General features: G+C 43.0%; 1 protein-coding gene across 5 annotated transcripts in view; it reads left to right on the top strand.

Moving 5' to 3' along the window:
• LOC111144322 (Raf-1 proto-oncogene, serine/threonine kinase) overlaps nt 1-23,893 on the top strand; it is an 84,900-nt gene extending 61,007 nt beyond the window's left edge. For 2 of the 5 annotated variants that reach the window (XM_022498564.1, XM_022498566.1), the window contains 15 exons: nt 1,997-2,099; nt 2,409-2,566; nt 4,148-4,246; nt 6,198-6,351; nt 6,956-7,015; nt 9,455-9,482; nt 9,588-9,715; nt 10,063-10,180; nt 18,395-18,479; nt 19,245-19,421; nt 21,001-21,047; nt 22,305-22,423; nt 22,784-22,915; nt 23,054-23,188; nt 23,383-23,893. In XM_022498564.1, the coding sequence (XP_022354272.1) occupies nt 1,997-2,099; nt 2,409-2,566; nt 4,148-4,246; nt 6,198-6,351; nt 6,956-7,015; nt 9,455-9,482; nt 9,588-9,715; nt 10,063-10,180; nt 18,395-18,479; nt 19,245-19,421; nt 21,001-21,047; nt 22,305-22,423; nt 22,784-22,915; nt 23,054-23,188; nt 23,383-23,526 (1,687 nt within the window). In that variant the 3' untranslated portion in view covers nt 23,527-23,893. The remainder of the gene's footprint in view (nt 1-1,996; nt 2,100-2,408; nt 2,567-4,147; nt 4,247-6,197; nt 6,352-6,955; nt 7,016-9,454; nt 9,483-9,587; nt 9,716-10,062; nt 10,181-18,394; nt 18,480-19,244; nt 19,422-21,000; nt 21,048-22,304; nt 22,424-22,783; nt 22,916-23,053; nt 23,189-23,382) is intronic. The other 3 variants (XM_022498565.1, XM_022498567.1, XM_022498568.1) reach the window with 2 other exon arrangements.
• Nucleotides 23,894-24,231: the final 338 nt, after the last annotated feature.

Genomic DNA, 24,231 nt, shown 5'->3' with positions numbered 1-24,231 from the left:
ATAATTATCCATTAACCATCCTTATCCCCCCCCCCCCCAATTTGGGAGAAGTAATCTTTCTTCTTGGAAAATGCTAGTTCTGTTACTGATCTTCAGCTTACATCTTTTCTGTTTCAAGGAGTTTCCCAGTTCGAGAGAATAGCCTAGGGAATGAGTCAACTCAGAGGGGCCATCCTGAATTCCACTTTGCTATTACTCTCAGCTTAGGTAGTTTTTTGAAGTTCAGATCTTTGAAGCCTATGTCAGCTTTATCTGGATGTAGGCCCCAGGTTGGTCTTAAGCAACCAGTGCTCCTTTTTTTTTTTTTTTTTAAAGATTTTATTTATTTATTTGACAGACAGAGATCACAAGTAGGCAGAGAGGCAGGCAGAGAGAGAGAGGAGGAAGCAGGCTCCCCGCTGAGCAGAGAGCCCGACGCGAGGCTCGATCCCAGGACCCCGGGATCACGACCCGAGCCGAAGGCAGAGGCTTTAACCCACTGAGCCACCCAGGCGCCCCGCAACCAGTGCTCCTTAAGGACTAGAGGAATTCTGGGACAGCAGGGGCTTGTCCACTCTCATCTAAGGCCACATTGGTTTAGAGCTACTGTCACTTCTCTTTGACAGATAGCATCTGAAGACTGATGAGAACACAGGGCTGCCCCCTCTTCATTAGGGCGAAATAGGACTTTGGAGTCCTTATGTATGGAATTATAAAAAGAATGGATTATTTGCTATTGGATAACCAGAAAAATGTCTGGAATAGGCTTCTGGTAGGCAAAGGGAGAAGTTGGAATTATGTTTTTTTTTTTTTTTTTTTTTTTTAAAGATTTTATTTATTTATTTGTCAGAGAGAGAGAGGGAGAGAGAGTGAGCACAGGCAGACAGAATGGCAGGCAGAGGCAGAGGGAGAAGCAGGCTCCCTGATGAGCAAGGAGCCCGATGCGGGACTCGATCCCAGGACGCTGGGATCATGACCCGAGCTGAAGGCAGCTGCTTAACCAACTGAGCCACCCAGGCGTCCCGGAATTATGTTATATATGTGTTGTTTTCTCCCTACTTTAGAATATTCTTCATTCAGGAAGTGGGCCTGATGAACTAACTACACAAGACATGAGAAAGGAGCTTCATTTTTTTTTTTTTTTTTGAAGCTTTTTACTTTGTTGTATCTATTTTTCTGTGTTATCTAGGCACAGAAAGAATGGTGGCAGAGTAAATTTTAAAGACAGTTAAGTCCCCTGTCAACTTGTAGACCCTGCAAACAATTCTACAGATGTGAGCCTGTTATTAATAGCAAAGTGTATTTCATTCACCATTCCTTTGTATTATGTATCTGCCTGACTGAAGTGGGCTACCAAAGATTAAATTTTGCTGTTACAGCAATATTTATACCCAATTTTAGGATTTTAGAATTCCTATAGAATTTTAATATTACAAAGTCCAATTTACTACATACTTACTTTATCATGAGACCTTATAGTTCATTCTTTTAATACTTTTTTTTTTTTTTTTTTTTTTTTTTTAAAAGAGAGAGTGGGGATGAGGGAAAGGGAGAGGGAAAGGAGAGAATCCCAAGCAGACTCTGGGCTGAGCACAGAGCCTGACGCAGCTGGATCCCAGAACCCTGAGACCGTGACCTGAGCTGAAATCAAGAGTCAAGACATGAAACCAACTGAGCCACCCAGGACCCCCGTTGTGTAGTTCGTTATTTTATAATAACCTTTATTCTAAAAGCACAAGCTTTAGAGTCCAGCTGAGCTGGATTCCAACATAGGTCTTTATACTCACTGTATGGCTTTGAGCAGGTAACTTTCTTAGGGCCCCCATTCTCTCATTTTTAAAATGGGGATAATCATACTTGATAGGTTTGTTGTATGAATTAAATAAGCTAATGTTATATGGGATTAAGCTTTATGTTTATGTAGTAAGAGATAAATTTAGCCATTGTTCTTGGCCTTGAGCTCTTACCTTGTTTAAACATTTCCCTTTTATATTATGTTTTTAAAAATCCCCTTCAGTAAAAAGGCACGTTTAGATTGGAATACTGATGCTGCCTCGTTGATTGGAGAAGAACTTCAAGTAGATTTCCTGGATCACGTTCCCCTCACAACACACAACTTTGTAAGTTACAGTGTTCTTCTCTTTTTGTGGCATGTTGGGCACTTTGGCTGACATAATAGGACTTTCTCAGAGGTACTAGACATATATATTGTTGGATTGTTCAAAACTGCCATTATGCCATTGTTTACAGTAAGGCAATTTAGGTTTAATTAGCCACAGATATACTTTAATTTCTAGGCATGAATTTTACAAGTGTCGACAGTATGATTCTTCATTCTGTAAGACACCTTGGGGACCAAGAAGGAACCTACTTTGTTTTTTGTTGTCTTTCATTAATTCAACATAATTTACATCTGTGTTCTTATCCAGGCACGGAAGACCTTTCTGAAGCTTGCGTTCTGTGACATCTGTCAGAAGTTCCTGCTAAATGGATTTCGTTGTCAGACTTGTGGCTACAAATTTCATGAGCACTGTAGCACCAAAGTTCCTACTATGTGTGTGGATTGGAGTAATATCAGACAGCTCTTGTAAGGCATTGTTCTTATTTCAAAGAATATAAGTGGTTAGGAAGGCATAAACTCTTTTGAAGGTGCTTATTGTATATTTGAATGACAAGTCTGGGTTTTAGACGTATTACATGAATTATTATGATCTGGAAACAGTCTGCTTTAGAAACATGACAGTTCTGAAGCCAGAGTTGTAGTGTGGCATAGGTCTCTAAAACAAGCAGCTATAAGACTGCTACCTGCCAAATAGAGATTGATGTGCTGTGATTCAGTAAAGCAAAGAACAAAAAGATATGAAAACCAAAAATTGTGGCTTTTCTCTTTCAATAGTATCATCTGTTAGATTACTGGTAGAGACTACTCTGTTAAATATGCTAAGCATGCTAAGCCTTTGTTATTGAGAAGGGGCAGAAAGCATAGCTGGTGTTATTTTCTTCCTCTCAGACTGGAGAAAACATTAGTTTAAAGTGATGTAAATGTAAAACGTCAAAAGATACTTGTGTTTAGTGATTTTTTTTTAAGACTTTATTTGACAGAGATCACAAGTAGGCAGAGAGAGAGAGAGAGAGAGAGAGAGAGAAGGAAGCAGGCTCCCTGCCGAGCAGAGAGCCCGATGCGGGACTCAATCCGATGACCTTGAGATCATGACCTGAGCCGAAGGCAGAGGCTTAACCCACTGAGCCACCCAGGTGCCCCGTGTTTAGTGATGTTTAAGCTGAAAGTACATGTTCCAAATTGCCTTTTAAGAACTGTTAATGGCGGGGGGTATGAAAAGTCAAAAGTTTTATCCCTTTTTGGGAGTAGGAGAAAAACAAAGGGAGTGTTATCATTAAACCATGATGGGAATGCCTTTTTTTGCTTTCGTGGTAGTCACATTGCTTTTGCTTGTGTAGCCCAAGTGGCACAGCCTAGGAGTTTAGCAGGCACGGATGAGAATGTCAGCATTACCATTAACTAAATTTAACCACCACTGAGGCTCAGGTCCATTCATCTGAAGAAAAAGGGTATTACCCTCCTTGCAGGGTTCCTTTGAGGATATACTGAGGTAGCTAACCTGTGAAATTGCTGGGCACAAGTGTTCATCTCATGAAAAAGAAGATGCCCAGTTAATGCTAATATCACTTTTATTTATGATTTTTGGTGCTGAATGATGTTTATTTTTCATATTCAGTCTTTTCATCTTTGTGTTTCCAAGACAGAATATTTCCAGAAAACTTCTGTGTGATTTAGATTATAATGTGCCCTACGGTAGTGTTAAAAAGCATTATTTTGATATAACTGGATACTGGGCCAGTATTATCATTATTTATTCATTCATTCATTCATTCATTTATTTATTTATTTATTTATTTATTTTAAAGAAATGCACACTAGAGTCTATATGTTCATTGGCAGGTCAGTATTCTTCACATTCTGTACTCATTCAAACCAGTCATTTGGGTTGGTAGTCCTTTTGCTTGGGTAGCCTAAAATGGTCAAGCAAAATGTGACTAGAAGATGTTTAGTTTGAGTAGTTGTTAGCAAGAGTAGCAAGGCAAGGCAGTCTGACTCTGTAAAATTACTGCAATTCTAATAAACCAGTCTTCTTGTGATTTCATGTAGATTGTTTCCAAATTCTACTATTGGTGATAGTGGGGTCCCAGCACTGCCTTCTTTGACTATGCGTCGGATGCGAGAGTCTGTTTCCCGGATGCCTGTTAGGTAATCTTTTTTACTTACAGCTTTTCTTTGGAAAATTACATTGGGGTGGGTGGGCCTGAATACAAAAGACTCTCCAGAGTTGCTTTATATTCCCTTCTCCCCCTGTGTAAGCTCTTTACTACTTCTGAGGACTTGATATTGATGTTAGAGCAAAGTGTGGTCTTGTAGCTTTTATATTCTGGAAAGTGTGACTGCAGTTTTCTTCTCTTACATAGCATGTCCCTTAATAGCTCATCACATTTTAAGGAGCTTCAGAATTTGCCTCCCTCAATATGGTAGCAAGTTGCATCTCAAGGGAAGGGTCTCCAAACTATATACAGTTATCCAATAAAAATAAAACTCATAACTTTGGAATGCTAATTATGGCCTTGCGTTTATAAAACAATGGTATTTAATAGACTGCGATCTTTAAAAAGAGTCGAATTAGATTTTTAAAAATTTTTATAAAGATTTTATTTATTTATTTGAGAGAGAGAGAGAGGAAACACAAGTGGGATGAGGATCAGAGGGAGAAGCAGATTCCCTGCTGAGCAGGGACCCTGATGTGGGACTTGATCCCAGGACTCTGGGATCATGACCTGAGCCGAATGGGCCCTTGAATTAAGCTTTTTAATATAAATATCCTTTCTAATGTGCCTGTGAATTTAGATATAACTTGTTTTTATTCTGTTCTTCAGCTTTAAAGTCAGAGCTTTGTTGAGTTCACAGGTCTTGTTCAGTGTTAGACATGAATTTGGAACCTAAAATAAAATCTGTATCTTTGTCAAAGTATCTGACATTAATGTATATATATATGTATATATATAATTGAATAACATTTAATGACCTTTTAAAAACTACCATGGAAAATTTTAAAGGCAGCATACCTCAGAACAAGGAATTTGTATTGAAATGATACCTGGGTATACATTTGTGTATGACTTTTATTTTTCTTGATAATTTGAAATGCGAGTCTGACCAAAATTGTGCAGGCTTCTGAAAATTTCATACTAGAAGACAAGGTTCTGAGGGCCTAAAGATTATCTGAGAAGGTACTTTTTCAAGGCAGTAGAACAATTTCTCTTATAAAAACTAGCCTTTTGGGGCGCCTGGGTGGCTCAGTGAGTTAAGGCCTCTGCTTTCGGCTCAGGTCATGATCCCGGAGTCCTGGGATCGAGCCCCGCATTGGGCTCTCTGCTCCGCGGGGAGCCTGCTTCCTTCCCTGTCTCTGCCTACTGTGATCTCTGTCAAATAAATAAATAAAATCTTTAAAAAAAAAAAAAAACACAAAATCTAGCCTTTTATTCCTTGAACAAAACTCTAGATAATCTATAGAGCAAATAATGAAAACGTTATACCGACTGCACATTCCCAGTGTGGTTGATGGGGGGTGGGGTTGGCTGGAAGATGCCAGGGATTATTTCGCAGTTGGCATTGGCATCTTGAAAACTGAATTCACATTAACTGACTTTGAAAGCTTGTTAAGTGGGGAGAAGGTGCATGGTGGCTAAAATGCTGGCCTTTTTGCAGAGATGCTCAGTCTGTCTTAAATCTAAGGCTCTTCCTTCAAGCTCTCTAAATCAGTCTCTAACCTGGGCAAGTGCCAGGTCGCTTGGTTGGTGGTGGCGTGGTTGGCAAATGGTAATCTGTTCTCCCCTAGAGATGGCCTGAAAATTTTGTATATTCTATAGCGGTAATTTATTAAAAAGAAGACAACTTAAAATGTACTGTTGTTTTCATGTGAATTTCAAGTACATGTATTCTTCCCTTTTCAAAAATTGGCGTGCAGAAGCACCTAGACAGAAGATGTTTTTTAAGTTGTGCCTGTTGAAAGAAAGGGACATTTTGTCCAAGGTTTTAGTACAAGTAGGATTTGTCGCTGAGTATCTTAATGAAATAAGTAGTTGAAAGACTTTACCAGTGGGGAGGTCTGAGTGTCATTCATGGAGTTTTCTTTTTTCTCCTGGTCTAGTTCCCAGCACAGATATTCCACACCCCATGCCTTCACATTCAACTCCTCCAGCCCTTCCTCTGAAGGTTCCCTTTCCCAGAGGCAGAGGTCCACATCCACACCTAATGTCCACATGGTCAGCACCACCCTGCCTGTGGACAGCAGGATGATTGAGGTAATGGGGCCCCTTGTGGGTGGTGAGGAGTATCAGTTGGTTGTTGGGGTGGGGTTGACTGTTGTGTTAGAGAGTTTTGGGTTTCAAACCTGATAAAGAATGTTGCTGTGCTTTCTCAGGACCCTGGATCTTGTGAATTTATTTTTTAACCACTACATCTGTAGACTGGCTGAATAATCCAATTGGTGTGTCTGTCAAGTGGAGAACTAAAATTTCTTGAAGAAATGTTAACATTTGAACTCGTTTTTTCCATTTTAGATTTGAATAGGACTGAGCGAACTAGTGAATGAGCTATATAAAGAGTAGTTTCATTTGGTGCGGGAAAGAAAATAATAGTGATGGAGAGCTATAAACTCTGAGAGAGACTAAGTGATTTTATTTAGAAATAAAAGGGGGAGTCTTCATTGAAATACTAAGCAGGTTACTTAGGGAGATGTTAAAGTACCCAAAGCTAACATTTTCAAACTGCTTTTTCTTTTCTTGGCTTTTTGGTGTGTTCTATTTGTTTGGTTTGCTTTCTTATTCATCTTTAATAACAACTGAATACACTTAAAATACTTCCTTTGTTCTTTATTCTTCTTTATTTCTCATTGCTTTGGACTAGAATAACAGCCTGAATGCTTCTCCCAGGGCGTGGTCCAGACGATTTTGTTTGAGGGGAAGAGTAGGTATTCTTCTTCATGCCTTTGCTTTCTTGAAAGTAAATTAACAGGCTTGCTAAGACCTTCAGACAATAGCCTATCAAATGAAACAGTCACTAAGTTAAATTTTATACTTCTTGCCAGACTTGTTTTCTTGTTTTCTTTTTTGACAATAGAGTATATAGAAGTAAAAAAATATATATATTGTATGTGGGATTGCGGACAGGTGAAATAAGTTCTCTCAAGTGAGATTTTGAGGCCAGGGGCATTAAAATGTATTTTAAAAAATTAATTCCAACCAAAGACTAATACTAGATTTATTTAGTTGGTGCCCAGGGCATCACTGTTGTATTTATACCTCATTCAGAAACCAGATATATCCATTTGATTGATATGTCCTGAAAATCTTTTGCTAAAAGCTTATCAACGACAGCTATATTCTCTCTGCATTATGAATTACTCCTTGAAAAACCTCAGGGACACCTGCCACTTCAGGTACACCTGTACCTCTCTCAGACCTTGAATCATTTCCCGTGTGCTTTTTTACCAGAGGTGGCAGGGATTCAAAAAAAATGTTGGCTTCTGAATGTGGGCCTGAACTGGCCATTTTGGGGGCACTTTGAATAGCACAAGATTATTGTGAGGAGGTCATGTGTATGCAAGCTCTGAATTTTGTTACTTCCATCATGATTAGTCCTGATAATAAAATGATAAACTAGTGACTTCTGTTATGATTTATTTCTGTGTAAACACCCTAATGCTTAGAGGGGACATTAAAAGTGAAAATTCTTGCATTTTTATTAAAAAATAACTAGCACTATTGTGTTAATTCTCTCTAAGCTTTAGAGGCAGAGCAAATTTTGATTCTTTTTTAAAAATCACATATGATTCGGCTTTTCTAAAGTATACATTCTTTGTTTAAACTATTTGTTATTCTCTTTAGTATTTAGATTCCAAGATGATTGAAAAGTTCTTTCTAGGATAAGTCCAACTGTAGAAATTAGCTCAGAATAAAAATATGAGGTATATAATGTATGTGGGGCAGAAAATTACTGTGACAAGAAAAAAATCCTAGTGCATGGTATATAATTCTGTTCAGTAAAATTACATTGTGCCATGCTTTGATTAAAAAATAAAGAGTGTATTGGTTGGATAATAAAGCTATAGCTGCTGAATATTCTGTTGAAATTCAGGTTAATTTTGGCCAGTGTTCTGCCTTTCTGGCAGTCATCCTGTCTACTTAAAAACAGAGATTCCTGGGCTTCCCACCTTTCCTCCCAGAAATGCTTAATCAGTCCTAGTTGAGGGGAGGAGGAATCTGTTCTTAAACACACCTCCAGGTGATTCTGAAGACTGGCCACATTTGGGAACCCCAGGTCCAGGCTTTATTGCTTGGGGCTGCCAGAGTTAGGGGGAGGGGCGGCTTGGTTTATGATTCTTTTTATCTTGTAAAAATGTTATGGAATGGGAACATTCCATTAATAGTCGTGTGAAAAAAGTATCTTTATTGTGGTTACACAAAGAAAACAGAGTTGGGGTTCCCAGAAAAATACCCTTTTTGAGGATATGGAAGCCAGATGGCTTTATATAATAACTATTTGTATATTCCAAATAAAGATTTACAAAATGGAACTAAAGGTCTTATGGAAGGCCTTGTGATTTAAACTGTTCTACCCAGTTTCTAGTAAGTTCTAAAGGTAGCCTTTGACTTCTTACCTAAGTAGAATGTAACTAATTTCAAAGCTTACCCATAAGGTCTCAGGAGCATTTTGTGGCAAATGAGCTCAGGGCTGAGATCCATGGTGATGGTTTTTGGTTCTATTTCTGCCACCTACTGGCTGTGTGATCCTGGCCAAGTCTCTTTATTTGTTTATATTTGTTTTCTCATATGTAAAATACAGGTTTTGGACTAGGGGATTTATTGTCCTTCCAGCATTTCATGATTTTAGGCTTGGGTAGAGTTACACAATTACGGTGCTTCCCCTTATCCAATCCAGCTTCTGGTCGGTGTGCCCTAAACTCCTAGAAGAGTAGGAGTGAGCTTGCCACCTGATCGTCAAGTTCTGTTTTGTTTTGTTTTGCTTGAGCCTCAGTAGAGCAAGATCCTCAATCATTGGAAAGATCTCAGCTGATAGTAACTTTGCTAGTGTTCCTGCATGAGTATCACTTTGCTATATGCATTGCTTTCTCCTGAGAAAAAGAACGTAGTTTCCATTCCAAAAGAATGTGATATATGAAAAAGCTAACATCAGTTCTAATAATTGATGATAATCTTGGAGATAATTGACCATTGACATTTGGTAAAATTAAAGGAAAGTTTTTAGAGTATATAATTAGGCCTTTTGTATTTTAGAGATTTTATAATCTGCTTTGTTCCTGCAAATTCTCGTTCTCCCTTTTCCTTCCCCCAGAGAACATCTTTTCTGGTGCAGAAATTGACCAGCTTTCCTTTTCTGTTTCAGGATGCAATTCGAAGCCACAGTGAATCAGGTACTTGTCCAAAGTTTAGCAAATAATAATGGGCTTTTTCTCTTTATGCTGTGTATCTTCCGTTGGCTTATCCATGTGTGGATTCTGTTTGTCTTGTCTATTAAGCCTCACCTTCAGCCTTGTCCAGCAGCCCTAACAATCTGAGCCCAACAGGCTGGTCACAGCCCAAAACCCCTGTGCCAGCACAGAGAGAGCGGGCACCAGGATCTGGGACCCAGGAGAAAAACAAAATTGTGAGTATGGCTTACAGTACCTCCTATATTTTAGGATTTACTAAGAAAAAACTAATCAGAAATGGGAATACTTTTAGTGGGGGTTGAGGGCTCTATTAAAAAAATTTAATGAAAATTATTATAAATGTCTGCCATTTTTGGCATGCTTGTGTTAAAGAATTTGTTGGCTTATTGTAAGGCAGGGCACAACTAAAATACTGTTTTTTCAAAATATCAAAATTGGAATGACAGTGTCTGTCTTTAAAAGATAGGGGAATGTGTGGATTTGGGTTGTTCTTTTCTCTGACGCCCTCATTAAATAGATTTACCATTCCATGGAGTGTGTTAATGATCTCTGCTGGTTTCAGAGGCCTCGTGGACAGAGAGATTCAAGCTATTACTGGGAAATAGAAGCCAGCGAAGTGATGCTCTCCACTCGGATTGGGTCAGGCTCCTTTGGAACGGTGTATAAGGGCAAGTGGCACGGTATGTTGGGGGGCATTTTCTTTACTGCAAGGCCCAAAAAGGGCCAAGAAGGGGATACCATCAGTTCATTGTGCTGTGTGGTTCACAGTGGCGCTCTTAGGGATACCTGATTACCTCTGAAGCTCGAACTTAATATCTCAGTGACCTTTCATAGCATTCTTTTTGGATTCGGTGATTGGTATGATATGGTTTCCAGGTGAACCTAGAAATTGATGAAGAGTGAGCCCTCCAGTCAAGTCTCAGGAACTGATTAAATACAGGCTGCACGGGGGAGGTGTTTTCAGGTTCCTTAGAGGATTAAGAGTCTGCTACTGTGAGGAGGGCATGGATTCTAGAAACCGAAAGCTGGAAAGAACCTGAGAGATTTGCATGTAGAAAACTGAGGTCCCAAGAGGGGAACGAACTAACATGCCCATAGTCAAACAGCTGGGCTCAGGACAGCCAGGAGCTTCATGAAAGCAAGTTCTCTTGCACTGCCTTGGGTCAGTTGTGGGGAACCCCCATCAAGTAGGGAGCACACAGACTTCATTCTTGAATCTGTGTGGAGTGTTAGTGTTCTTATTGTAATGGAAACACTTTGTCACTTGGAAGAAATGTACTATTTTAATATCTGTGGCCACAGTTTATGTATTTTGGCAACATACTTAACATCTTCCCCTCAGATTTTTAATGCCTCTGGCTTTAGGATGTTAGCAAATATTGGGAGTATTTTTTGGAAAATGCTACATGTTCCCCAAAAGGCGTCCTTCTAAATTCATATTTTAATGAAGCAAAAAAAAAAAAAAAAAAAAACCCAAAAATGCCTAGGTATGTTTCCATTTTGGATGGTTTCATGTTTATCTTTATACATACAGGGGCAGAGATTGAGAGAGGCTAAGAGCATCAAATGAACAGAGCATTAAAATCAAGATGTTGAAAACTGAGAAAGACCTCCAGTCTTCTGCGTACCTTACATTATTAACATATGGATAGATGTCATAAATGGGCGATTACCTAAGGAAAACAATTTTTTTTTTTTTTTTTTACTATTGAAGTATGGTTGACATACAGTGTTCTCTATTAGTTTCAAGTGTACAATATAGTGATTTGACAATCCTGTACATCATGTTCACCACACCAATTAGAGCTGCCATCTCTGTGACCATGCAGTATTAATATTATTGACTGTATTCCCAATGCTGTAATTTTTATCTCTGTGACTTATTTTATAACTGGAGGTTTGTACCTCTTAATCCCCCTCACCTGTTTGGCCCATCCCCCCCCATTTCCTGCGGCCCCCCTCCCCCCACCCACACCACCAGTTCTGTGTATTTGTGAGTCTGTTTGTGCCTTTTTTGTTGTTTATTCACTTGTTTTATTTTTTTAGATTCCATGTGTAGGTGAAATCATATGGTATTTTTATTTCACAGATTTATTTCATTTAGCATAATACCCTCTAGGGGGCGCCTGGGTGACTCAGTGGGTTAAGCCTCTGCCTTTGGCTCAGGGTCATGATCTCAGGGTTTTGGGATTGAGCCCCACAGGGAGCCTGCTTCCCCTTCTCTCTCTCTCTGCCTCTCTGACTGCTTGTGATCTCTCTGTCAAATAAATAAATAAAATCTTAAAAAAAAAATGCCCTTTACGTCCATCCATGTTGTTGTAAATGGCAAGATCTTTTTTTTTTTTTAATGGCTGAGGAATATTTCAATGTGTATATATATATCACATCTTTATTCATTTATGGCTGGACACTTAAGTTGCTTCCATGTCTTGGTTATTGTAAATAATGCTGCTGTGAATGTGGGGTGCAGATATCTTTTCAAGTTAGTGTTTTTGTCTTCTTTGGTAAATACCTAGCAGTATAATTACTGGATCTTATGGTAGTTCTATTTTTAATCTTTTGAGAAACTTCCATAGTTTTCCACAGTGGCTACACCAATTTACATACCTTTAAACAGTGCACAGGGTTTCCTTTTATTCTACATCTTCTCCAACTCTTGTTATTTCTTGTCTTTTTGATACTAGCCATTCTGACAGATGTGAGGTGATACTCCATTGTAGTTTTGAGTTTTGTTCTACATTTCCCTGATAATAGGGATATTGAGCACGTTTTCATATACCTGTTTACCTTTTGTATATCTTCTTTGGGAAATGTCTATTAGAACCTCTTTGTACATTTTTTTTTTAAGATTTCATTTATTTATGAGAGATAGAGAGGGAGCACAAGCATAAGTGAGCTGGAGAGGGAGGAGCAGGCCCACCCGCAGCAGGGAACCTGATGTGGGGCTCGATCCCAGGATGCCAGGATCATGACCTGAGCCTAAGGCAGATGCTTAATGACTGAGCCACCCAGGTTCCCCCTCTTTGTCCATTTTTTTTTTCTTAAGATTTTATTTATTTATTTGACAGAGATCACAAGTAGTCAGGCAGGCAGAGAGAGAGGCCGGGGAAGCAGGCTCCCTGCTGAGCAGAGAGCCCCATGCGGGGCTTGATCCTAGGACCCTGAGATTGTGACCTGAGCCAAAGGCTTAACCCACTTAACCCGCTTAACCCACTGAGCCACCCAGGTGCCCCTCTCCGTCCATTTTTTTTTTTTCTGTCCATTTTTAAATCAGATTGTCTTTTTGGTATTTCATGAGATATATTTTGGATATTAACTCCTTATAAATTATTTGCAAATACCTTCTCCCATTCTTTTTGTTTTTGTTGACAGTTTACTTGCTGTGCAAAAGCTTTTATTTGGTATTGTCCCATGGAAGAAGAATGCAATCTTGTGGGATTGAGTGCTTGTATCTGAGACAAGGCTGTTAGTAATTACAGGAGGTGGAGCAGTACATATTGCTTTTAATGCTTCCATTAGGAGAATGTAATCATTTAAAAAAAGAAAAGATTATTTATTTTAAAGAGTTGGGGGATGGGCAGAGGGTGAGAGAATCTCCAACAAACTCCTCGATCAGCAGGGAGCCTAATGTGGGGCTCAGTCCCACAGCCCTGAGATTATGACCTGAGTTGGACACTTAACCAGCTGAGACACCTAGGTGCGCCTGCACTTAATTTTTATACCACATTGTTAAAGCATCAGCTGAAAGCCAGTAGACCTAGTTAAGTTGGGCTCAAATTTAAGTTTCCTCTTGAGCATTCTTATTTGGGGAGGATTCATAATTTTTCAAAGTATTAATTATATTTGTCACAGTACTACCGGTGAGCTTGTGTTTTCTCTCAATTCTGTAAGCTTTTGGACTATGGTAAGGGGATATATTTGTTACAATGTTACTTCCAGAAAGACTTCTTTTAGACTGTAGATGACATGTCTAATACTTTTAAGATTCTAGTCTTTTTTAAGTTTTGAAAGTCAAGAGGAACAAGGAGCAATGAACTCTTACGTAAGCCCCTCAGAAAGCAAGCCATGGTCTGTGAATGAAGAAATAAAACAGGAGGCCCCAGGAAACCATATTTCTGGATTGTTTGTGCTGTACTTCTTTATGTGTGTTTGTATGTGTGTTTTGTTGTTGTTGCTGTTTTTCTGATTCCTATATACAATATAAAGTTCATTCAGTTTCTTAAAAATTACAGTTGTTTTAGTGATTTTTAAAATTTTTGATTCTGCCTAGAAGTTGTGAAAGTAGACAGAATCTCAGAGCAGCCAAGATGGAGGCCTCGGATCCATGAACTAAAGCTTGCTTACTTAGTGTGAGAAACTGTCCTTGGGCTCACACACAGAGCATAAGTTTGGGATCTGATTTGCCAGCCTCTGCAAATGATAACACATTAAAAGGGATGCAGACGGCAGTACTGATGGTGCTGGAACCATCACTGACGGCATGAGGAGAAGGCAGCAAAGCCTTCAGTCTCGAGCTATTTAGTGTTGAGGCCACCAGCCTGGTGGAACCCATGTCTGCGTCCCCATCCCAGCCTAGCACTGAGGTTTATAACTTTTGAGTCAGTAAGAAGAGCAGGAGTGGTGGGGCGCCTGGGTGGCTCAGTGGGTTAAAGCCTCTGCCTTTGGCTCAGGTCATGATCCCAGGGTTCTGGGATCGAGCCCCACATCGGGCTCTCTGCTCAGCAGGGAGCCTGCTTCCTCCTCTCTCTGCCTGCCTCTCCGCCTACTTGTGATCTCTGTCAAATAAATAAAATCTTCAAAAAAAAAAAAAAAGCAGGAGTGGTGTTCATTCTATTCTGTTCTAGAAAGTAGGGGTGTACCTAATAAGTCTTAGATAACTCTAAATGTTTAAAACAAGAAATGGGTGTTTAAAAAAGGTAAAAACATTCCCCATTTACCAACTGATAATAAATAGCTCTTCCTTCTTCAGTAGTAGCTGAATGAGATACTAGTATCCTACTAAAAACTTGATAAAATCAATAGGAATGTGTCTTAACTTGTTTGTAGTATTTGGCTCTGACTTCACTGTTAAGAGAGAGTAAGAAGCTCTGGTGTTACGAAAAGTAACCACTTCCCGCAGTTGTTCTGAGCTACCCTCTGTAACATGTTCCCTGGCCATTTACCTCGGTCATTTATATTACTTGCTAAAGGAAGGAAGTTACCATCCTTTATATGTTGTTAAGACTGCCAACTATAAGGGTGTGTGGATAATTCCAGAAGGGGAAGAAATGTTAATACAATTTTCTAGTCATCTTTGAAACATGTTCAAAAGAAGAGATTAGCAGGAAGCAGTATTACTAAATGTCTGTTGTGTGGAGTGGAGTGCTGGAGAGGTGGGCTTGAATGGTGTATTTGGCCCTGAGGACTTCCAGGGCAGGTTGGAGATCAGCCTTTGTGGGAGGCCCAGACCTGACCGTGCACTTCTGGGGGCCTCCAGCTGGGCACCGAGTCTCAGCTTCCCCACCAGCAGCTGACTCCTGACCTGTGCCGCAAGCAGTGGGGTCCCTAGTACTCTGTGCCAGCGGCTGTCCGCACAGACTACTCCGGGCCTTCAGACAGCGTGTCCGTTTGTAACAGTCCTTGCTGATGGTTGTACCGTAGAATTCATTTATTTCTTTATCCAGTGTTTTCTGAACATGCTTTTAGTTCCAAGCATTCTTCTAGGGGCTATGAATGAAGCAGCAAACCAAACAGAAAAACATTCTCTTACAGTGTTTCTATTCTGGTGGGGACAATAACTGAGCAAAGTGTAAAGTGTGTAATAAGGCCAAAGAGAAGAAAATGGAGGGGAAAAAGGTATGGAGTGGCAGGCCCCGTGGCCAGTTTGGGTGGGTTAATAGGAAGGACTCTGCTGAGGAAGTAGCACTTGCGTGAGGCTTGGGGTGTGCAGATAGCAGCAGCCAGGGGTTTGAGGTGGTCCGTTTGCCTGTTTGAGGAACTTCCGGAAGCTAATAGGATTGAGGTGCAGGCATGGGGAGTTGTAGGGTCTCGTAAAGATGTTGGAAATCTGTAGGTCTCAGATTATGCAAGACCTTCGGGAGGCTTGGCGAGCCTTGGCCTGAAATTCAGAATACTGGGGAGCTTGTTACTGAAGAACTCTTTCTAGTTCAGAGGAGTCCTGCCAGTATAAAACCGTTCTTTATTGGAGTTGAAATCCATTTTCCTATAATGTTTGCCCATTGCTCCTAGCAGACTGAATTCCTGTTATGGCAATGCTTGGAGTATTTGCATGAAAGTGAAGGAATGCTATAGTATGCAGTCTCTGAGTTTCAGTAAAAAATTGCATATAATCTCTTATCTTAACTGCAGACCATGAGCTGGCAGGCAGGATGGGTCCTTGTAGGTGCCATGGAGGCTCTGTCTTTGGTTTGACCATGTTCAGTCTTCCCACCAATGACTTGCATGAAGGCACAGGTGTGGATAGCAGATGCCTTACATGGAGCCGTAGTGCAGATTTGAGTAATAGGGTTTAGAAAGATGAGAGGATATGAAGTGGCTCTGGTGATGGAACAAAGAGAATATGAACTCTGAACAGGGATAGTAAGTCCTGCTCACTCTGCCAGAAAGTAGAGGCTGGAGGTGGAGGATGTTCATCGGACTGCAAGGTCGGAGTGAGTCACCATAAGCGGGCTTTGGCTGCTGGTGAGTCTTCTGAACTTTGAGGTTACATTATGATCAGGTCCAAAATGGGTGACACAGAAGGTGAGTTCAGTGACAGCTGGAGTGGACTCCTGGGAGAGCTGTAGAAAAGGGTCCCAAAGAGCAACCCTTCCTGAAGTCCCATCCATCGTCCCCCAAGCCTTCCTCTGCCCACCCTGGCCTATCCCTTTAAAGCCCTGCCTAGTGCCTAGGCCACCAGCATTGTACTTTTCTCCACCCTCCCTTGACTACCATGTCAGATCAGCCCACCTTCCTGAGGTTTCTTGCCTCCACCCCTCCTTTCTGTCACCAATGTCACCACTATTGGTTATATTTTGTCTGCAGAAGGGATGCAAGGCTCTTGGGGCAGGACTCCCCTGGCCTCTGTCCTAGTCTGTAGGGGCCCAGATCACACACTAGAGTTCCCTAAACATAGCTCATGTTTCCTTCATTCCTCCTTACCAATTACCTTTGTTCCTGGTGCATCTAGTTTAACAGCCTGTCCCATTTGGTTAAATTCTTCCCTTGGCTTATATCCCACTTGTTTCAGAAAACCTTTCTATATCCTCTCTGCAAACAGATCCCATTTGGTTAAATTCTTCCCTTGGCTTATATCCCACTTGTTTCAGAAAACCTTTCTATATCCTCTCTGCAAACAGATTTGCTCTCCTCTTTGTCCCCCACCCCCAGCATTCTTATCTTGGCTCAGACTGCTCCAGAATGAGCAGCTCTGCAGGAGACTCTTACCCTCCTGCTCAGTCAGAAGGAACCTTACTTAGGTGGGGCTGCATGGGTTTACCAGCTCCATCTTCCGGGATAGAAGGCAGCTCTGGGCCCTCTGTAAATGCACGTGCTGGTGAATTGGATGAGCTCCTGCCATTAAGTGGGGACTTCACCTTTAGATGATATAACCAGAGACCACGGGGCAACAGTTTGGGATCTGACATCTCTTTGCCATCTCTTCGCCAGTTGGTTCTCAAGTGAGGTGAGGAATGCTCCCCCAGAGGCTGCAAGGGGGTGTGTTTGATAAGGGGAGGAATTCCATTACCTCCAAGGTGCCGTCAGCCAACTTTGATTGATCCTCAAAGTCTGTGTTCTAGTAAAATTCACTTGCCAAGAAAATCTGAGGTCCTTCTAGGGCTTTGTGTAATTTATTATAATTACTATTAAAAATACAGTGTAGAGACACTTGAAAGTGGCTTCTCAATCAGTAGCACACATAAAGTAGAATTAGTCTCTGGATGTTTCTAAGGTTATGTAATGAGGCTCACAGTGTGACAGTCTTGTCAGTATGGAAGTTAGAAGGGCGGCCATTGGAGTTAGACTGGGGTTCTGATCCTGGCTCCCGCACTTCTGGTTTTAGGCTGTATGACCTTGGGCAGTGACTGAGCTTTTGTGCTGCCTTTGAAATGAGGGTAACAGTACTTAAGTCACAGGGCAGTTAGGACTGAAGGCGATAATGCCGGTGAGCGCACACGCCATGCCAGGGCTTGGTAACCAGTGAATCACTAGGATTACTTCTTTGAGGTATTAAAGGCAGAGTAGCTTAATTTTAGTATCCTCTTTGAATTTGTAAAAGGCACCATCTTAGGTCTCACTAAAATGTGGCTGCTGAGGGGCGCCCGGGTGGCTCAGATGGTTAAGCATCTGCCTCCGGGTCAGATCATAATCCTGGGATTGGGGCCCGTGCAGGTTCCTTGCTCAGCAGAGAGCCTGCTTCTCCCTCTCCCTGCTACTCCACCTTTCCCCCTGCTTGTGCTCTCTCTCTGCCAAATGAATAAAATCTTTAAAAAAAGCATTCGAAACAAACAAACAAATGTGGCGGCCGAGTTTGCTATCAGTTGCTTTCTAAACGGCCTGTCTCCTGGCCCCAAAGACTGTGCGTCTGCTGGCCCTCTGTGCCTGCCACTGCCACCCTCACAGGCCCAGCTGCGACCATTCACAAGTGACCTCACTGCTGGGGAGGCCAGGCTTCCTAGGAAGAGTTGAAAGCAAACCTGTTCAGGGCCCGTGTGGTGGTATTTGAAGGATAACAGTATAATATGTAACTTTTTTCAGCCACTTGAACAATTTAGAAATTTGTGTTTTTGTTCCATATGTGTAGGTAATGTGATACCTGAATAAGTGATTCACTATCTTTCTCAAAACTAGGGTATGTGAAAAACAACAAAATAAGGTCATTCAACTGATTGCACTGACTACAAACTAATTTGCAGGAGATGTTGCAGTAAAAATCCTAAAGGTTGTCGACCCCACACCAGAGCAGTTCCAGGCCTTCAGGAACGAGGTGGCTGTCCTCCGGTGAGTAGGGCGCAGGCCGTCCAGCCTCCCCGGAGCAGCAGGGGGTGGGCATGGCTGGTGGGGCAGAAGCTGCGGAGGAAGTGGGCTGCAGTGCATGTGCACCTGTCTCCGAGGGCCTGCGGCTGGCATGGGTGCTTAGTGTTCAGTGCGGAGTCCTGTGGCTAGAAGTCCTTCCTTGTAAGTGAAAGGGTGTGGAAAGTTTCCTCCAGCTCACCTGGTTGTCAGACCTCTAGAAGGGCCGCTTGTGGTGAGCACAGATCCCCTTCCACTCCTCCAGGCCTCTGGGCCCAGGTTCTTCTCTGGGTTGTGGTTTGAGATACAGAGAAATAGATTCTGTTTTCACCTTTCTTTCCAAGAGCTCTTTGTATGGCCAGTTTGCCTTATTCTGGAAGACCTTCAGCTTCGAAGTCCTTGAGTCATTATTTAGACTTGTAGGAATGTCATTATTTAAACTTGTTAGAATGATGACAGATTGCACAGATTAGGGGTCCGTGACCCCTGTGGGAGGAATCATGAGTGTATGCTGATTGGAGAGAATGTCCTCTCTCTCAAGGGCAACACTGAAGTGAATACACAGCGGGGTTCTTTTGTCACAACACCCAACTCGATGATCAGCAATTTTGCATGTTCGCTTTGCCAGCCACCCAGATTGTAAGCATGGTGGCGTCAAGGACACACAGGACCCAGCATCAGTGGGAAAGCAGAGTAGATCTCTATTCTGCAGCAGCTGAAGATTCAGAGCCTTTTTCCTCCTGTCCCCTCTAGCAAAACACGGCATGTGAACATCCTGCTCTTCATGGGGTACATGACAAAGGACAACCTGGCGATTGTGACCCAGTGGTGTGAAGGCAGCAGCCTCTACAAACACCTGCATGTCCAGGAGACTAAATTCCAGATGTTCCAGTTGATTGACATCGCCCGCCAGACTGCTCAGGGAATGGAGTGAGTAGATGGCTTTGCTGACTAGAAAGTCTGACCTAGTTTAGGAAAAAGCCAAGTCTGCTAAGTGGTTTCTGTGATACTGTTGCACAGCTGGAAAGGAAGCCTCCGGAGTGGGCTGAAGGAGTGAGAACTCAAGGTAGCTTGTCCGGGCTGAGGCCGCCTGCCTTGGGGCTTAGGTTGGGGTTCGAGCCAGTGCCCTCAGAATTTACCCAGACGCTGAAGAGTTATTGTGGGATTTAGACCTCCGGCCTGGACAGCCGTGGCCCTGCCCACTGTGGGAATGCGCGCTCTGAGGCATGGCCCACCGGCACACGCGCTTGCTCTGCAGGAGGGACTGAGCAGATGGTTTTCCATAATCTGTTTTTTGGAGCATGCTTAAAAGTCATCCCGAGCACCTGCACGTGACGCCACCCGTTTGTCTCTGTGCTTGAACACATTTCTTTGTGAAAGGGGTGTGTGTGGTGTGGTGTGTGTATGAGTCACACTTTTCCTCTGAGGTACCTCTTATATGGAAGAATGAGAGCTCCTCATAGCCCCGCATGTCTGAAGGTATAAGCTAAAGCTGTGCTTGCAAGTGCTATGTAAACTCTTTCTCCTTTTAAAATTCTTACGGAATTTACTTTCTTTTTTTTTTTTTTTTTTTTTTTTCTCAGAATTTACTTTCTATACATTTTAAGAAATAACTAGCCAGGGGTGCCTGGGTGGTTCGGTTGGTTAAGTGTCTGCCTTTGGTTCAGGTCATGATCCCAGGGGTCCTGGAATCGAGTCCCACCTCGGGCTCTCTGCTCAGCGGGAGTCTGGTTCTCTCTCCTGTCCCTGCCCCCTGCTCCTGCTCTATTTCAAATAAATAAATAAATAGTCTTAAAAAAAGGAATAGAATTACTTTATAGAAAAAAATTATGGATATAATCCACACACTATACAATTAACCCCTTAAATGCATACATCTTAGTGATTTTTAATATATTCAGAGTTGGGCACACATCTCCACTATCTAATTTTAGAACATTTGTCATGATAGAAGACGAGATAGGGGTGCCTGAGTGGCTCAGTCGGATGAGAGTCTGACTCTTCATTTCAGCTCAGGTCATGATCTTGAGGTCCTGGCATTGAGCCCCGTGTCCGGCTCTACACTCAGCACGGAGTCTGCTTGTCTTCCCTCTGCTCCTCCCCATGCTTGTTCACTCGAGCTTTCTCAAACAGAAAGATAAGGAGGTCTCTTGTGTCTAGCTCGACTTTGCATAACGGGTTTGGCATGTGTCAGTACCTCATTCTTTCCTGTAGCTGAATAACACTCTGCAGTACGGGCAGGCCACATTCTACTTACGTGTTCATTAGTGGGTGGACATTTGAGTTGTCAGAATTACTGTTTGAGTAGGAGTGATGCTTCAGTCACTGTCGCCTTACCTTCAGGCAAGGCATGATGTGGCCTAGCTTGTATCAGCGCCCAGCCAGTCCCCACTTGTAGCCCCTTACCAGGCAACAGGTGCTCTGGTGGCTTTCTTCCTAGCCGAAATTTGAAGCTATTTCTACCCATGTCCCTCAGACTGATTTTAATAGATTTATTTTCCCTTCACAGCTATTTGCATGCAAAGAACATCATCCATAGAGACATGAAATCCAACAGTATCCTTTGATGGTTGTTTTCGTTTGACTGCTCAGTTCTAAATTTAGAAAAACAGAAGGGAGGCTTTTTAAAGTTTATCCCAGCAAATGTGACTTTGGAAAGATTTCCACAAGATTTGAGATACATGTTTGGCTTATGGGTGAAAGTTTTATTATGCTCTTCATTACTAAATGTAAGTTGGAGGGATGGGGCTTTTGTCTTTCATGTTTATTTCTAGTGTGTGGACAGTGTGTATCTGTTCAGAAAGTGGCTGCAGGCCAGATGTTTCAAGATCATTGAAGTGATTACTGAAAATTGTTTCTTCAGTGAACAGAAGTGGTTTCTTCAGAGGTCACTGTTGGAACCAGCCCTTCCTCTTTCCGAGACTGTGTTCCTATAGAAGGGCACTGAAGACGAGGAGTGTTTGTACTGTAGGGCAGGAAATGTAGCCCTTGTCCACGTGCCTCCCGCCTGCAGGCAAGAGGAGCGTGGATGGCGTTACAGCCCCATTCTGCTTCTTGGCCAGTGAGAGGAGCCACAGTTGGGTTGAGTCAGATTGTGGGATGTGGCCTATTTAAGCCACATGTCTGAGGTATGGGATATGTTTTAGTGATGGGTTTTTGGGAGTGACACGTCCCAGCACGAGAGTAGACCCCGTAGATTTGGAGGAGGTATGCGTTACTGCATTGGTGGATCCCAAGTCAGCCTTAAACTGCCTGACTTCTTTATCCAGAAATGAGGTGAGTTTGGTCCTGATTTGAAGTCACCAAGCAGTACCTATTCTACTGAGAAATCTCTTAGGACAGCGTTCAGTGCTCAGTGAGGGATATGCCATTTTGTTCTTCACGTTTTAGTCGTTTGAGGGCACAAAGCAGGCAGAACAAATGTAAGCCATCACAGGCCAGGCCTGCCTCCAAGGAGCAGCAGATGGCAGCCCGTGCCCTTAGAAATCTTGGGGTTTAAGACACCTATTTCATGGGAAGGTCAGAAGGCCAGGGACCTGGCACCTAGATGTGGAAACGGGGAAGGGCAGCACGGGGAAACTGCCTTACTTTTGGCCGAGCCACATAATCTGACACCCTGAGCAACTGCTGCTTGCCTCCTGGAGGAAGGGGACTTTCAGAAGAACTTTTTAAAACTTTAGAAATCTAAGCAAACCAGAGAAGGCTGGGGACAGACAGGAGGCAGAGAGACGCTGTGCTCTGAAGACCTTTGGGAAGTGTTTCAAAATTAAGTTGACCATTCTTCTGAAACCACAGTCCTTAACAAGCATTGAGATATATTTCTCCATGAAGGCCTGACGGTGAAAATTGGAGATTTTGGTTTGGCAACAGTAAAGTCGCGCTGGAGTGGTTCTCAGCAAGTTGAACAACCCACTGGCTCTGTCCTGTGGATGGTGAGCAGGCGAGGGTCCCACTAGCAGGGTGCAGGGGAGAAGGGGTGTCCTGAAGGTCTGTGTGCAGACTCAGAGCATTGGACATTTCCCCAGTACCCAGATACCTCAGTGAGGCCTTCAGTGACATCAGGCAGCCGGAGGCAAATGTGAGCTTTCTGAAAGCTGGTGACCAAAACCATGCTGAGGCATAGGTGCTGGGGCCGAGGCTAGGCTTCCTGAGCCTGTGTTAGCCTGAGCCTGAGCAGGCCAGAAGTGTAAACTGAGGAAAGGGCTCTCATGCCCAGTGGGAGGGGACAGGCCTGGTGCCTGGATGCCTGTGGGGCCCAGATGGTGGTGAATGAATGTATTGTGTCCTTGTAGGCGCCTGAGGTGATCCGAATGCAGGATAACAACCCGTTCAGCTTCCAGTCTGATGTCTACTCCTACGGCATTGTGCTCTATGAGCTCATGACAGGGGAGCTTCCTTACTCCCACATCAATAACCGTGATCAGGTATGTGCCCTGGTGCAGACTGGCTGGACGGGGCTGTGGAAACCCCTGGACCTCCTGCAGTTTGAGCAGCAGGAGGGATAGAAGTTGCTGCCGTCACTGTTCCTCCACCCAGTCCCTCAACTGTTTGCTTCCTCTTAGATCATCTTCATGGTGGGCCGAGGGTATGCCTCCCCAGACCTCAGTAAGCTATATAAGAACTGCCCCAAAGCAATGAAGAGGCTTGTAGCCGACTGTGTGAAGAAGGTTAAGGAAGAGAGGCCTCTTTTTCCCCAGGTAAGACTTGGCTCAAGGGTGTAGGAATGGATTCAAGTAGGAGTTCCTAAATAGAAATGAGGAGGGAGGCAGGCTCATATTCTCCACCTGGTGCCACAACTGGGGTGGGAAGGGCCTGTGTTTAGGCTCCTCCCGGAAAAGCTGCTGCTCCCGCAGTGACACCAAGGCCACCTAATGATACCGCCTTGTTTCAGATACTGTCTTCCATCGAGCTGCTCCAACATTCTCTGCCGAAAATCAACCGGAGCGCTTCTGAGCCATCCCTGCACCGGGCGGCCCACACTGAGGATATCAACGCCTGCACACTGACTACGTCCCCTAGACTGCCTGTCTTCTAGCTGACTTTGTACCTGCACTCAGGCCATCGGGGGAGTAAGGGAAGTCAGCAGGCACCACCTCTCTGCTCCCTTTTGATGGAGGCAGAGAGCTCATTTTCAGAGAAGCTGCTGCTAAGGACCTTCTAGACTACTCACAGGGCCTTAACTTCATGTTGCCTTCTTTTCTACCCTTTCTGGCCCTGGGAGAAGGAAGCCATTCGAAATGCTGGTTTGTCCTGCTCCCTCCCTGCATCCCCTATGCTCTTGAGCCGAGAGTCTTCTCCAGATGCACCCACAGCTGCCAGATCCGGCAGTATGTGGTCTGGGGCCCCAGCTGTTGGCTGAATGAGTATTTTTTTTTTAGGGCAAAAAAAAAAAAAAAAAAAAACCCCACACTCAGAGGGGAAATGAAGGTAGCAGACAAACCAGCCCTGATGTGGACATGTGGATTATGGATATCAGCTCCTACGAGGAATGCTTATCATGGGAAGGACTGTTCTTCAGAGGGTGGTGTGGCATCAAACAGTAGTTTTGCATGTAACACACCAAACAGCCCAGGACTGTTGAGAGACCATGGCTGCCTGAAGGAGCATTGGTACTATGGACCTTGACTTTGGGGACACTTCTTTCCTTGGAGATCTCTTGGGACGGTTTTCCAGAAGAGGTGCTTGGCCCACCCCCCCCAGCCTCTGCCCTGTCAGGGAGCAGTCTTCCATCATGCTGAAT

This window comes from Enhydra lutris, unplaced genomic scaffold, assembly GCF_002288905.1.
Source record: "Enhydra lutris kenyoni isolate GAN:26980312 unplaced genomic scaffold, ASM228890v2 scaffoldscaffold10, whole genome shotgun sequence".
NCBI classification, from domain to species: Eukaryota; Metazoa; Chordata; class Mammalia; order Carnivora; family Mustelidae; genus Enhydra; species Enhydra lutris.
The sequence above is the reverse complement of the archived record's forward strand: the minus strand, read 5'-3'. Positions and strand labels throughout refer to the sequence as shown.